The following is a 14655-nucleotide window of genomic DNA, read 5'->3' on the forward strand; positions in this document are numbered from 1 at the left end:
AAAAGAAACGCAGTTAGACATAAAGAAGTTTTGAGATAAGTTAGTCACAACTGTGGTATAGGAAGCCTTATTGTAGAATCTTTATGCATTTGAAAACAGCTCCTTAACAGCAGCTTGGCCAATAAATTGACTTAAGCAGTAATTATTTGACCAGTCATCAAGCAAAACTGATTTATTTTTATTTATTTTTTATTCTAACTATACAATGTTTATATCTTTTGTTGAAGGATGTGTTTCAAATTGTTTAGCTGTTAACAAACTTCTTCATACATTCAAGACATTAACCAAGAGATCAAACTTTGAGATTTAACCATATTTTTTGCTTTCTAGTAAAGGTTTGGTCTGTAGAAGTTATGTTTGATTGTTAATTATAGCCCTGGGAATCAGTAAGTTTCAGTGACTGTGACGTACCTCTTTGCTTTTTCCACAGTAAGCGTGACCACTGCAATAAAAGTGGGAGTTTGCTGGTCTGGCGAATACAGGTGCATGTTAACACAATAGCAAGGTAGAAAGATATCAGTGATGGCAATCATTCTGGAAAGAGTGTTAAGACCTTTTCCAAACAATTTAGAAACTATTATTCGACATCAAGATTTTTTGTTTGTTTGTGTTGTAACAAAAGACTGTTTCTAATCCATCAAGCAGTTGCTATGCTGGCAAATTCATCCCAGTGTCAGAACATGTAGGGTTTATATGAACTGCAAAAAATCCCAGAGCTCCGTCTCAAAGTCTGCTGGCCTCATTTGACGTGTTAAACATAAAATTCATAACAATGCAATTAGTAAAAGACTGAACTAAGTATGAAGAGCCATGATGGAAAGAACAGACATATGAAATCTTCTCCTCTCACAAAAGAGTATCCCAGCATTAAACTCACCCTATACTAAAGCATTCTAAAGTGAAATGTGAAGACTCCAAACTTGGTGATCAATATTACATGTATCTTAAGAACAGCAGCAAATGTAATTGGCTGCAATTGATCAAAGTTTAAACCTGATTAAAATCTTAAAATGGCCCACCTGAGATAGTCACACAGAGAAGGACTAACTCAAGTTAATGCTGTTAAAGTATAAATTAGGTGTAACTAGTTATTATTTATTGACAGTCATAGAATCCCCCTAGTATAACACCTTAGTATGTTTTTTTAATCTTTTAAGAAATTATATTTTGCAGTTAGTAGAAAGTATTGGTGATGGCGTGAAGGTAAGTATGAAAGAGGAAAGGATGAATTGGTAATAAGTAAGAGAGATGTTGGCAAAATCTTTATTACACAATGCAGAAAAAAATGTACATTATATTTCATACTGGCATTTACAGCTTTTTGCTTGTTAGTTCTTTGTTGATTTTTAGTCTACTACATTCAACTTTTAGCTTCAGGCACAAAACCCAAAATGTGCACACACCTCAACTGAACGGTCTTGACATAATCAGCTTTTTATTTTTTACAATTCCTTCTCTAATTTTCTTCATCAAGTATTATTTTACAGGACAGGATGAAAATTATCGTTCGTTATCGGTCATGGACAAACTAATTACATATAAAAAAAAGTGCATGCAGTGTAACCAACCAAAATCGGTTTTGTTTAAAGTGTCGCACTTGCATCGTTCAGGAAAAAAATAAAAATACAAGTGATGTAAACACAACCAAAATATGTGTGGAAAAATCCAAAACCACAACCATTAAGAACAAAATGAGTCTCTTTTATTAAACCAAGCAAATGATTTAAGGTTTGTGTCTTATTCTATTAAAATCACAAAACTACTAAATGCACTCATCCCCTTGTTAGCATTGATACTTAAACATGGTGAGGTTTTAGGTGTTGAGAAGCAGTCAACAGCCATAAAGCGAAAAATAAAATAAAAAAATACAATAAAGTCTGACCCACCCCACAAGGTTTACTCAACATCTGAGAAATAAATCATTTTAAAGGATGAGTCATGTGACTCGATGCATAACCTATCACCAAGCCCCATGTCCTCACTGGCGTTATCTACAGCTACACACAGCTATGACGTGAGATTCAGACTTTTGTCATTACACTTGTCAAAATTATTTTTCACCTATTCCCCCACTTTTATGCTCCCACAAAATGAAACCACTTGTCGACAAATGTGAAATCACTAAACCAAAAGAAACAACATTTGCAGGATGGGGCAGTATAGCCACTGTAAGGCCTGTACATCTGGATTCCTGAGACATTTCGTGAGGGGTACAAGTAGTCATACAGTGTTTCTGTGTGTGAGAGGGAGTGTGCGAAAGTGTTTATTTGTTTTCTTTTTCTTTCACATGATGCAACACTTGTTCTTGTGCGTGTGAGGGTCTTTGAAACGAAGTCTCTGTTTCGATCGATATTTCTCCAAGTAGGTCAGCTGCTTGCTGTTGATGGCTCCTCGACGCTTCCTGAAATAACCAAACATTAGGGATTTTATTTTTTTTAAAAGAAAGAAACATGAAGTGATATTAAATAACAGTCTGGTGGACTCTACCAGTGCACTGGGGTTATTCCATTGCTGTGAGATCTGTGATTAATTAACAGCTTTTAAATAGAATCTATTTTTCTGTATGCGCATCTCCTCAGGTGTCTGCTTTTCCACGGATCTGCGGCCTGAACCTCACTTGGAATATCATGCCGTTCCTCGCATCGGTGGAAATGTTATTTAAGATCTTAATGGATGTTGTGGAAGCTGATCTCTCCTAGTTGCTTCCAGCTGCTGGATGATAGTAACCAATTACAGCGGTATTCCTATGGTCTTCAAACTGTGAGCCGACTGGACGCTGGATCAATTTAATGTGTTTTTTTTTTATTATTGACACAATGAACAGGTGACTTTGTCCATGTTGAGACAGAACTATTTCTATGGATTTTGTAAAATTTTAAAAATGCAATGATGTTGGTATGATAACACACCGAAAATTACATCTATTACAGATCTGTCTGCTAAAAACGAAAAATGTAGTTTTTTTTCTTCATATTTTCATATATTGAATTTTTTTTTCATATTTGAAAATATGAATGCTGCTGATTCTCTGTCATGAAGGTTATAGAAAAAAACAACTTGCTGAAGTAATGATTTGAGTACACTGAAAAAAATAGTGGCCGGCATTGTGGGAACACTTTCAGCTGTTCAGTTGAGACTAGTTTGTCTAAAACATAATATTCATATTTTATTGAAAATCAAGCTTATATAGTTTAACTCCATTGTGAGTATTATTTCTGCTTTTATAATACTTACTGTCTGATGAGCTGAATGGCATCCTCATACTTCATCCCACTTTCTATCAGAGCTAACGCCACCAGCACAGGAGCCCTGATGTGCGTAAATACAGGCAATCACTGCAGTGATTGGGTCAATTAACGTTTCAGATTTTGTTGTTTGTTTCCTCTGAGATATTCTGGTCCTTTATGTTGTACCTTCCCAGCCCAGCTACACAGTGAACGGCCACACAGCATCCAGGGTCCTCCTGAAACTTCTTCTTCAACAGCGCCAGCCAGTCGTCAACCAGCTTGCTAGGCGGTGGGGCTCCATCGTCAAAGGGCCAATCCTAAAAAGAGTACACTCTGAGGGGCTCTGTGTTTCAACAGTGGCTAAATCTCCTCTGTGTCTAAACGAAGACTGTATGAAATGTTAATGACGTGTCCGTACCACCACAGTGATGCCATCTTTCTCAAGAGGTGCTTTGTCATAGGTGCTGTCGCAAACGCGCACCACAGTTGTAACTTCGTAGCGTTTTAACACCTGTGAGGGGCAGCGTGGAAAACAAAACAAGGGTTTGACAATTAAATACAGTGCTGTGGGGGAAAAACAGTATTTGATCTCAAACAAACTTTAAGATTAGGCAAAGATAACCTGATTAACTAGACAATTTCAAAATAAAAGCTATCCAAACCAACCAGCTCCCCATTAAACAGTAATTGCACTCCAGATCTAACTACTGATTGTGCTACCCTTGGTAGGAAAAACTCAGATCAAGTATTTGCAATAACTGGCAGAGAGTCATTTAAATTGCTGTGGAGAAATTCTGGTCAACTTTTATGCAGAAGTATTTTAAATGAAGTCACATTGAAAGGTTTGGGGGCAATAACTTGGCTATTTTAAGAAAAATCTTTCTTTTTTTAACCACTTTAATGCAGACTTTGAGGGTTACTGCAAAACCTGGGTTTTAGTTTTTAGCTATTCAAAAGTAGACTTGAAGGTGTGCTTTGGATCGTTATCATCATTATGATAATTTTTTTTTAGCTTAAGGTCAAACTCGTGGCAGGATATTATCTTTCAGATCTTTCTGGTATAGAGCAGAAATTCACAGTTTAGCTGTTTGTACGATGTTCTTTTTCCGAAACGCTATGTTAGTTTTATGACAGATGTAAAAGACACACATCATCCATAATGAACATTTATGCGTATTTTCCCAAAAGCCTTGGAGATGTCTGCTTTTTGCTTTGGAAGTGCCCAATTGGTGTCATTTCTACTCAGTCTCTCTCTCTCTCTCTCTTATTAATGAACGATGAACACTGAACTTAACTGAGGTAAGTTTCGCAGTGCCTTTGATGTTATTCTGTTTTGTTTTTTTGTGATGTCCAAGATAAATTTTCATTGCATACCTTCTGCAACAATTTTGTCTGGCTCACCACTCTTTGAAAGGTTCTCCCCCTTCCCATGTTTTCTCTATTAGTGAATAGTGACTTCACCTATGGTTTACTGTAGTCCCAAAGCCTCAGGATTATCTCCATTACTAGACTAGATGATGGCAATGCCTTTGTTTCTCATCTGTCCTTCAATTTATTCAGAACAGGGCCTGATGTGTTTCTGTTTGATATCTTTTAACCTACTTCGTGTTGTCTGACAGGTACTATTTAAGTATTTTTTTATTCGATGGGTCTAGCACTAATAAGTCCTAAGTGTTGCTAGGGAAATAGAAAACGACCTAAAAATACTGTTAATTACAGACAGCAGCATTTGTACATTGGGCCAGGTTGGTCCGGGTCGCTTTCACCTCAATATAATAAAATCATCCTTCGAAAACTGCAACAATCATTTAGCCAGGTTCTCTGTTTGGGTTATTAAAATTTGTTTTAGTGATCTGAAACGTTTGAGTATCAAAGAAAACACAACAGTGAAAGCAATTGGCTGGGGATCAAATACTTAAAATTACAATCTACTGATGGTTTGAGAGCAGGCATAACGTTCCCTTCGGTGTCGGCTGTGTGCATAAACACATGTATGTCTGAACTTTATGAAATTCAGAGTACACACCCACCTCTATGAAGGAGTTGAGTGTGCTGTCGGTGGGGTTGTGTGTGATGAGGAATCTCATGTTCTTGTGGCACAGTTCCACAGGAGCTGGACGGTTCATGGTGGCTTGTTTAACCTTTGACTCTGCAGGAGGACCTCTGACCTTAATAACGTAGCAGGAATGTGTTAGTGGAAAGGCACAAAGTGAATGTTTTCTTCAGCAAACTGACTGTTTAATGAAGTCAGTTTAATGAACTGACTGTGTACTGACTAAGTATATCTGAGCTACTGAATGTTTGTTTTTCTCTGTGAAGGATTTAAAAGCTGTCCATGAAGTGTCACAATTTTTAGAATTTATCTTTCCAAAATTTCAACCAAGCAGCATCTTAAGAGAATCCTTTTTCATCTTGTTTGTGTAAATCTAGAATAGACCCCATTAGCCTAGCGTAACCGAAAGTTTTAACAGACAAGTTGCACATTTTTGCTGTGTAAAACTATAAATAAATTTCACAAGTGGGATTCTGTACACAAACTAAAAAAATAATGGCAAAAAAAATATTTAGCTATAGTTATAAGCCTTTTAGAGCTAAAAAAAAAAAAAATAGGAGAAAAACAATTTATACTAGCTTGTGTTATGAAGCTAATAAGTTGAACTTAGCAAATAATAAAAAAAAATTAACGTTTGATTACAACTAATAAATTACCACATATCATTCAGAATGGAAAACAATCCTATTTACATGTGGTTGCAGTATACAATTATATAAAAATATATGATTACAATACTGATAACATTGATTGTAATACTGGCTATTACTGGATATATAATCATATATAATAGTTTAGAAAAGGCCTTTAGTTAATCCTGGCAGGGATCTTGATTTATCTGCGCCATATTTCTGATTATGTCTGATTCTTTATTCTTCATGCTTTATTATTAAAATATTAGTTTAGTGTAGTAGATTGTAACTGCACTGTGTATAGGTGAATTTGTTTTTGGTTTTAAAACAGTCTCATCATCAACCTGTCAAGGTTGATGCAATTTGTTGGAACAGTCTGGTTCCTTTTTGGAGAAATTAGACAGTCCGCACAAAAAAATTTAAAAGAAAATGCGTTCGGATACAAGATTTTGACCTGGCTTATGTAAAGTTGCATCTTTGCACTACAGACTCCCTATAGCATACTGAAAAAAATACAAAATAATGTATGTAATTTGTACTCGTAAATAGGTTTTGTAACATCTGTAAATCGATGGTGTTCCAATAATTTTCACAGAAAACGAGCTGTTATCTTGTGTCTCCTGTAATTAGGCCTTAATGTGACTTTCAATTGTATTAAAACATAAAAAAAAAAAAAATCATTTTAGATTTAAAACGATCGCTTAAAGTTTTAGAACCTGTAAAAATGGATTTAAGGACATTTTCCCAGTTATATTAGCATGTGTTGCACAGGTTGTGAACTTTAAAAGAGCTATTACAGAACCACCTAAATAGTATCTATTAGATGCTGTAACACCCAGTACTGAGCACTAGTGGTAAGGCATCAGAACATTTTGTCCGGATAATGTGACCAGATATGCCTCACCTTTAGCCCCGGCTGTAGTAATTAATCGCCGCGTCTTTAACTTGATGATTGTGGACCTCCTGTTTGATGCAGGTTATATTCCCAGTTCTGAGGATGTGTTGTCCAGATTGTTATCCCATCTGTTGATTGTGTCCTATAGTCCAAGAGGCTACACAGTGTCAGTCTTGCTTGTTATGTTTGTGATTGTCACAGATTCTCTTTCGTTCTTTCTTCTGTCTTTCTTGGTCGCTCGTTCTTTCCTTTTCCTTTCAGCTTTCAGCGTTGAGACTCCGCTAGTTACCCCATGAGCTGGCGGGTTGATAAGGCAAATGATAGCAGTCTTTCAGGGTTCATGACCCCAAATATGCATGGCGCAGCATAACCCCAGACGCCGTCTAAATGTGTTGAGCGTGGCAGTAGTCCCCACTCTGCCGCACAAACTCCATCAACTGACGGTTCTGCAACGGAAAAGCAAATATTACTTTAAAAATAGCTTTAGGACTGCACAAATTAGAGCTGTCGAAATTATCACCATCCAAACATTTGTACATCAGTAGAAATATAAAACTTCTGCAACAACCTCTACAATAATTGGCATTGATGGTAAAGATGGGTAAAAAGGCAAAAAATTAATTAAATTCTCATATTAATGTGAGTTAATGAGTGTCTCTGAAAACTTTTAATTGGCAAGTCATGTTTATGTTCATGTTTATGTCCGTGTCATTTAATGAGCTCTTGTTTCCCTGGGGTATTAGTTGAGATAGATTCATAGCAAAAATAAAACGCTAATTTAAAAATACTGACACAAGTAGAACTGTGAAAAACCCGGACGATCATCTATATTTATTATGCAAACAGGCACAAGTTCAGGAATGTAAGAGAAAAACTTCCCACAGCTCACCCTATGAGAGAACTGCAACAAAGAGGATCTAAATCACAAAGTTAAGTTGATAATTTTCTAAAACTACTTAAACGTGCAAACAAATAATTTGCTTTTCGGGCTAATTTGTGATTAAAACTTTCTTTTACATCATCCTTCCAGCCTTCTTCCTAAATGTGTTCAATACCTTCTTGACATTGCATAGACAGAACGTTTGGTGGATGCGCTCTACAACTAAATTAAATTAACCTTTGTTACTTCATACAAGTACGGCAAGTATTATACATACATGTTTGGCCACTGCTGTTGATACAATTATTTAAAACCAGTACTCTCCCTACCTGCCAACCTATTTCCCCAATCAGAAAAAATATATATAACTTAATAAATAACTTAATTCTGCCAGTAATGCTTTAAAGACCTTAAAAGAACAATATCCTTAGAAATCTACAGGCCTCACTAACCTTCCACTTTATTTATTTTGCCATGCTGCAGGTACCATGACAGAACCACTTACAAGCTTTAACTCTATTTCTATTTGAAAAACACCTTTAGTACTCCTTTTACTAAGTCGTGGTGATTCCACTCTCTTATAAAACGCGTGTCCTATTTCTAAAATCTGCATCTGAGCAAAGTTGCTTTGTGAATGACCATTTAAAGAAATACTTGGATTTTAATCCTGTTCTCTCTCTCCACCAGGGAACTGTTTTGAGTGTAACTGCTTCAACAAAAAAATTTAAACGATGTTGTTGAAGCATTTAACCCTAAAGATCATGACCTTTTGTACCTGAGGTTTTCACATGTAGGTCTTTTCAAACAGGCCACAGGCTAGTTCTTAAATTGTCTTTCTGATCGCTAACAGTGTGTTTAACCCAGTGGTTTTTCTTCCTGTTATCAGAAAGTCACAGAAGGTATGATTAAGGCAAAGCTGTTTTTGAATATAAATTATTTCTAAGGGTCAGAATGTTTCAAAATCATTTGACGCAGTACCATCCAACTTTGATGAAGACTTTTAGATTGAGGCTGCTGTTTTTTTTGTTGTTGTTGTTGTTGTTTTTGTCATAAACAGTTTGTTCATCTTAGTTGTGTTTATTTCAAATGTCATAAAAGTTGTCCCTCAAGGTTCTGTATAAGAACAAAGTTATTATAATGAGAAAGATCAGAAAAGGAAATCATTATGCTGATTATTATTGTTTATTTTGAACTCTCCTCGCCAGTTATCCGATCATTTTCATTCAACTTAACATCGTTCAGTGGCATTCGTTTCACCCTGAATTAGCTCTAAACATTAAAAAAAAACAAAGGTGTGTGGATTTCATCTAAAAAGAAAATACAAGGATTTTTGCATCCTGGTGTGTTTTTCATTTTATTTGAGAAAAAAAAACTATTATTGCAGCCACATTTTTACCTTGCATTGACAGAGGTGATATTTAGGTTCATCAGTGGATGTAAACCCTTTATCCACCCTTGCACTTCATACTCTCTGGTTAAGTGATTTCCTTTAACACAAAGATATAACTTAAACACAATAGCAACACTCTTTGCTTACAGACCTTTATGAAATGTGATGTTCTTTCAGTGCTTACAGACAATGTGAAAAGAGCTTTTTCCAGCTATATCTGCACCATTTGCAGAAAATTACAACAGAAGCTGAAGGATTTTCAGCATATTTTAAGGGCAATGAGGAAAGTGTCACTGGCAGACTTTTTCTGACCAATACCAATTTCCAATTCTCTTTGATGTCCGAATCAGAATGAGCTTTACTGCCAAGTAGTATTTTACACGTATGAGCAATTTGCTTTGGTGATACGGTGGTACACATGGACATATACAGCTGACATGAGTAAATGTGGAAATATATAATATGGAATGAGTAGATATTTTTAAATGTGCTTTATTCTAGGTTTGTGTTTTGCAGACGTGTTGCATCGTCTGATCTGTCTGCCAATTAGAAATTTGACCGATTCCATTCTTTTTTTCCAATGACTTTAACATAAGATAAAAAAGAATGTGTTGACATTTCTTTTATATAGAGAATGAAAGAATGATATTTTCCCCATTGGTGCTTCAAAGTATATATTGATTGCTGCATTTGTTTTGTTGCATGTGTTTTATTGGCTGATATCTGTTTTGATATTTTGTTGTGTTTTTTTAGAATAGGTCCCTCCTGAAAATAAGACCTCACTTCTGAATAAGATTTTGGAGGCTTTGATTGTTTTAACAATGCTGTCAGCATATTCAGAGGTGTGTAGTAACTAGTTACATTTATTTGTGTATCTTTTTGAACAAAATGTACTTTTAGGAGTAGTTTTACGGCACTGCACTTTTTACTTTTCTTTGAGTCATATTATTACTCAGTATCACTACTCCTACTTGAGTAAAATTTCTGGCTACACTCCCTACTGTGAGTAACTTCATGAATAAAGAACAGACTTATTTTAACCAAAAATGCACCAGAGACACAAAAACCTAAAGTTTATGTTAAAGTGAGACTCCTTATTTGTATACAAGCTTTGTTATTTTAATGTTATTTTCTATCTGCTGAGATCAAAGACATTTGGAGGTCAAATGATCAAATGTACAGTAAACATTCAATATTGTCCTTGAAAGTACTTTGCGCTGTTCTAACATACTGTATATACATTAACTGCTGTTAGCATTGCTGTCAAATCTTATGTTGGAAAACAATGATGAAGTATTTCTTCTGCCTGAATTTGTTGTTTTGTAATTATGTTATTCTTTGTTTATTTTTAAATTTTGCCTTTAAAATACCGGAATTTGCATATAACCTTATATTTTTGTTTGTCAGATTACGTCATTTTTAAATATTAAATCATCAGCTGTTATGATTGGTTACTCAGTACATGAATCGCCTTCTTGCCGAATACTTTTTTACTCTTGCAGGAGCTATTTCTTGGCTAGCTACTTTTTCCTTTTACTTGAAGTACAAATATTTTGAAGTGGTGCTACTCTTACGTTAGGACAATTTTTGGCTACTTGACACACCTGAGCATATTAAACACTAATAAGAGAATCAGGAAACTAGAAAATCTGCCGTTAAGGAAATCACCTTCTGTTCTCTTCAGAAATGCTTAGAAAACCAGCCAGGGAAAGACCAAGGGTAATGTGCGGTCATCTCTAACACCCAACACACAGACTCCCTCTACCAGGAGCCTGTTGACAAGCTATAATTAGTTATTCATCCGCTGTTGTCTATAATCAGGATAGAGGTTCCTTTTTTACTTCGACTCAGTTACATTTAAAACACAAAACCTTTTTACAGTTTTGTCAATATGCTGTTTGGAAAAACAAAAAAAAAAAACCAAATCACCCCCATGGTGAACTTTTAAGCCCTTTTATTCTGAGCTCCTGAAGTGCCTCTTCTTTAAAGCTACGTTAACCATGGTAACCTGAGCAGGCCTGCTGTGATAGTAACACCCACAAACAAGATAAATCCTGACAGCCCATTCACCGCGGCTCACTTTCTGTTAAACACCTGCAGAAGTGCAGCGATAGAGAGAACGATGGGCTTCTGTCCTACATGGCCTGGCTGCCAAACTGGAAAATCCAAAACAGAGACGGAGAGGAGTTTAAAACAAAGTCCTAAGCAACAGCGGCAGCCTCACAAAAGTCAAAGTGCTGACATTATAACCAGCTGACCGCCTGTTATAGTAAACCGGCGCTTCCAGCTGTATTTGTAGCTGAATATATACCAGCGACCGATCATATGACGCATCAGATTTTTGTGCTTACAACTGCCACTGAGGCTGAGAACGCCTGTGTTCGTCCTCTTCCAGACTGTTTCTCTGACTGGTTTGGTTACAAACAAGGCAAGCACCAAAAAACATTCAGTAAAATTATTCTGTATTCTCCACAGCAAACTTTTTAGGAAAGTTACTGATTTAGTTTTACATTGTGCTTGTTTAACAGCCTCCGGGCACAAGCAAACGGCAGCAACAACACTTGTAGTTTTTCCTCACCTCTTAGGTCCTCGGTGTCCCCTCCAAATGCAGAATTATTTCAGTTCTTCTGACGCTCAGTCACCTCGCTTTCAGAGTTTTTCCACAACAAACGACCGAGACATCCAGAAGCAGGGAGAAAAGTCTTTCTGCAGCCACCTGTAGCTAACACTGACCCACTAAAACTCTTCCCTTTTTTTTTTTTTTTGTCCTTTCTGGCCCTCACTCTGTAATCACTGCAACGTGCTGCATGTGCCAGTTTGTGGCTCCCCTCTGCAGCAGGACAGCAGTGTGTGTGCTGGGCTGAGGATCTGCTGTGAGCTGGTCTAATCAGGCTGAGCGGCCATCTGACCCTGACACTCCTGTCACCACCAGAATACTCCAGAGTTAATGCTCTTAGAAAGAGAGACGAGGAGCGACGGTCCCACAATTACTCTTCCCTCTTCATCTCTTTTCTCTTTAAAGCTAAATTGTTTTTTTTTGCTCGCCACGTCCAGCTTTGCTGTTCACTCCCTCATGTTGCTCAGCGTGATCATGCGTCGGTCATAACACCGTGTGTGCCGGCAAAAGTAAACCATTCTTTTCAACTTACGTTCTGCACATCTCTAAAATTAGACAGTCCTTTGAGCCAGCAGACAGGTTGGACGAATAAACTCCCTGATTCTCACTTAATGGAATTACCTTTCTCTATATGGCTTAAGAGGTTGAACTTGGTTTGTTCTCCTGTCAGTGAATCAATGAGTTACAGCTACAGTTTCAGCATTGTAGCTCGTTGCAAAGTTATCGCAGGGAATGCGAGGATGGATTGGTCCGAAAGCTGATTGAAGTTTTCCACATCTTGTCATATCACAAATATAATCTTTGATGTTTTGTTCATTTAGATTTATTGCAAAAGGTATACATTGCATACGTATTCACCTCCCCCTGTGTCAATGCTTTGTAGACCTAGCTCACAGTCTTTTGGGGTGTGTCCCACCCTAGCTTTGCATGTCCAGAAAATTCAAATCTCTGCCCATTCCTCTTTGCAAAAAAAATCATCTCAACGTTGGTCACATTTAGACGGAGAGTGTCCGTGAACCTCAGTTAGCAGGTTTTACCGCCGATTTCGTGAGAATTTACCAACCAAGATGTTGAATTTATGTCTGAACTTTGAGTGGGCCATTCTAATAAGTAACTGTGCTTTGATCTGAACCGGTCCACGGTAGCTCTCCATGTGTGTTTAGAGCCAGCATCTCTGCTGGAAGGTAAACCACTGACCCAGTCTCTGGTCTTTTGGAGCCTCTAACAGGTTTTAATGTGAGATTGCCCGTATTTAGCTCCATTCATCATCTCACCGACTCTAATCAGCTTCCTTGTCCCTGTTTAGTTAATCTATCCCCACAGTATGATACTCCCACCGCTCTGTCTCATAGTGGAGGTGGTGTGTTCAGGGCAATGTGCGTTGTAAGTTATCCTCTCAAAATAGTTTTTTTCCTACTGGTCAAAGAGGTTGTTTTCTTTGGTTTCATATGACCAAAGCACCCGTACCCACATTTTGGCTGGGTCCAAATTATTACTTGTGGAAAACTAACTTATTTTGGCTTTCTTTCTGTCACTCTTCCAGTAAAACTACCTTGTAGTGTGAATGAATAAATGTCTACCTCCTGAGCTGTGGATTTCTGCTGCTCCTCCAGAGTTACCACGGCCCTCTTGGCTGCTTTACGGTTCTTCTTGCCCAGCCTGGCGGTTTATGTGTATGATGATGCCTTAGTAGAGTTGCACTGTAACTTCTGCAGGCAACTGGTTTGACTGGATTGTATTTAGGAATAGCAACAAAGGCCACAATACTTGTATGTTTAGAAAATACTAAAGACGTTATCCTTTTCTTTTCACTTCTTCTTTACATGCTACTTTGTGCTGGACTGTCACATAAGATCCCAATACTCTGAAACATGTGGTTGTATTGTGGCAAAATGACAAAAGATTAATGGGTATGAAAACTTTTGCAAAGCATGTGCTCACATATAGTCACAAGGCATTCATCACATGCAAATAACCTTTAAAAGAACAACATGTTAGGGCTCGCCTGCTTCATCAATCACTTTGAGTTGGGGTTAACATGGCTGCCCACCCACAGCTTTGATAACCCACCTCCAAAAGGCTAAAATTAGCCGAAGCATGACTGGAACTCTGGCCAGTTTGTCACATTAAATGAAGTTACTCTGTGTAGTTGCATATGTTTCCTCACGGTCCAGACTGTTTTGGATGCAGAGTGGCAACAGGAATTTGGTTGATGTGTTCTGTCTTGCCATTAACCCGCTTTTTGGCTTTAATTAGCTTCCCTTGTGATGTTTTGGATCCCAGACAACAAACCCTCAAATAGCCAGAAGCGGCGATAAGCAGATACCAAAGTCAGCTTGACAGTTTTACTGATAGACACTCTCAAAAATGAGAGTGGGAAGATAGCATTCCTACTGAACTTTTTGTTTAATCAGACCTTTAATTACAAATGCCATCTAAACACAGAGTAAAACTAAATGAAGCATACATAAATTAAGTGCTGCTTATTATAGACAAATAGCAGAGGTGTCATTGGTACGGATGTACCAATCAGGACACTCACTGAAAAGCAAAGATTTTATTCTCTTACCGAGAACTCCCAAAGCATAACTTGACTCATACTCTCCTTCTAAACTGGAAGAAAACAGATGGTGTTTTGAATTATTTTTCTAACCACATCCTGAAAGTGTAGCATGTGTTTGAATTCAACTGATTTACTATTGATATCCCTGAATAAAATAAAGTGCGACCTTAGTCTTCAGAGGTCAACTACTTTGTAAAGAGTGTGTAATCTAATGTAACTATTAATCCAATTGTTCTGCAAAGACCTCAGAGGCTCGTTGGAGAACATAAGAGAACAAACTGCATAATGAAGACCAAGAAAAACACCAGAAGTCATAAAGAGTTTAAAGGAGGGTTAGGCTAGAAGTCAGTATTCCAAGCATACAGGCTTGGAGCACCGATTAATCTATGGCAAAACAA

General features: G+C 37.2%; 1 protein-coding gene across 3 annotated transcripts; it reads right to left on the bottom strand.

Moving 5' to 3' along the window:
* Positions 1-1240: 1240 nt before the first annotated feature.
* LOC105918966 (protein tyrosine phosphatase type IVA 3) lies at positions 1241-12187 on the bottom strand. Of its 3 annotated transcripts, XM_021311509.2 has the most exons (8): positions 11656-12185; positions 9084-9174; positions 6817-7253; positions 5258-5395; positions 3646-3738; positions 3414-3544; positions 3235-3309; positions 1241-2401 (listed from the first exon to the last, which is right to left on the bottom strand). In XM_021311509.2, the coding sequence occupies exons 4-8, from the start codon at positions 5351-5353 to the stop codon at positions 2284-2286; spliced, it is 513 nt and encodes a 170-aa protein (XP_021167184.1). In that variant the 5' UTR covers positions 5354-5395; positions 6817-7253; positions 9084-9174; positions 11656-12185; the 3' UTR covers positions 1241-2283. The 3 variants fall into 3 exon arrangements, with proteins under 3 accessions (XP_021167184.1, XP_021167185.1, XP_012709626.1); XM_021311510.2 differs by lacking the exon at positions 9084-9174 and having other exon boundaries at positions 5258-5390; positions 11656-12187; XM_012854172.3 differs by lacking the exon at positions 9084-9174.
* Between the last annotated feature and the right edge of the window lie 2468 nt (positions 12188-14655).

Source organism: Fundulus heteroclitus, chromosome 3, assembly GCF_011125445.2.
Source record: "Fundulus heteroclitus isolate FHET01 chromosome 3, MU-UCD_Fhet_4.1, whole genome shotgun sequence".
NCBI classification, from domain to species: domain Eukaryota; kingdom Metazoa; phylum Chordata; class Actinopteri; order Cyprinodontiformes; family Fundulidae; genus Fundulus; species Fundulus heteroclitus.

What these genes read in the sequence shown, in the direction of transcription:
- LOC105918966 (XM_021311510.2), bottom strand. Translation starts at nt 5,353, where the DNA reads ATGAACCGTCCAGCTCCTGTGGAACTGTGCCACAAGAACATGAGATTC. An exon ending in CACTCAACTCCTTCATAGAG is followed by an intron (nt 3,739 to 5,257) that starts GTGGGTGTGTAC and finishes TGCCCCTCACAG; the next exon opens with GTGTTAAAACGCTACGAAGT. An exon ending in AAGATGGCATCACTGTGGTG is followed by an intron (nt 3,545 to 3,645) that starts GTACGGACACGT and finishes TACTCTTTTTAG; the next exon opens with GATTGGCCCTTTGACGATGG.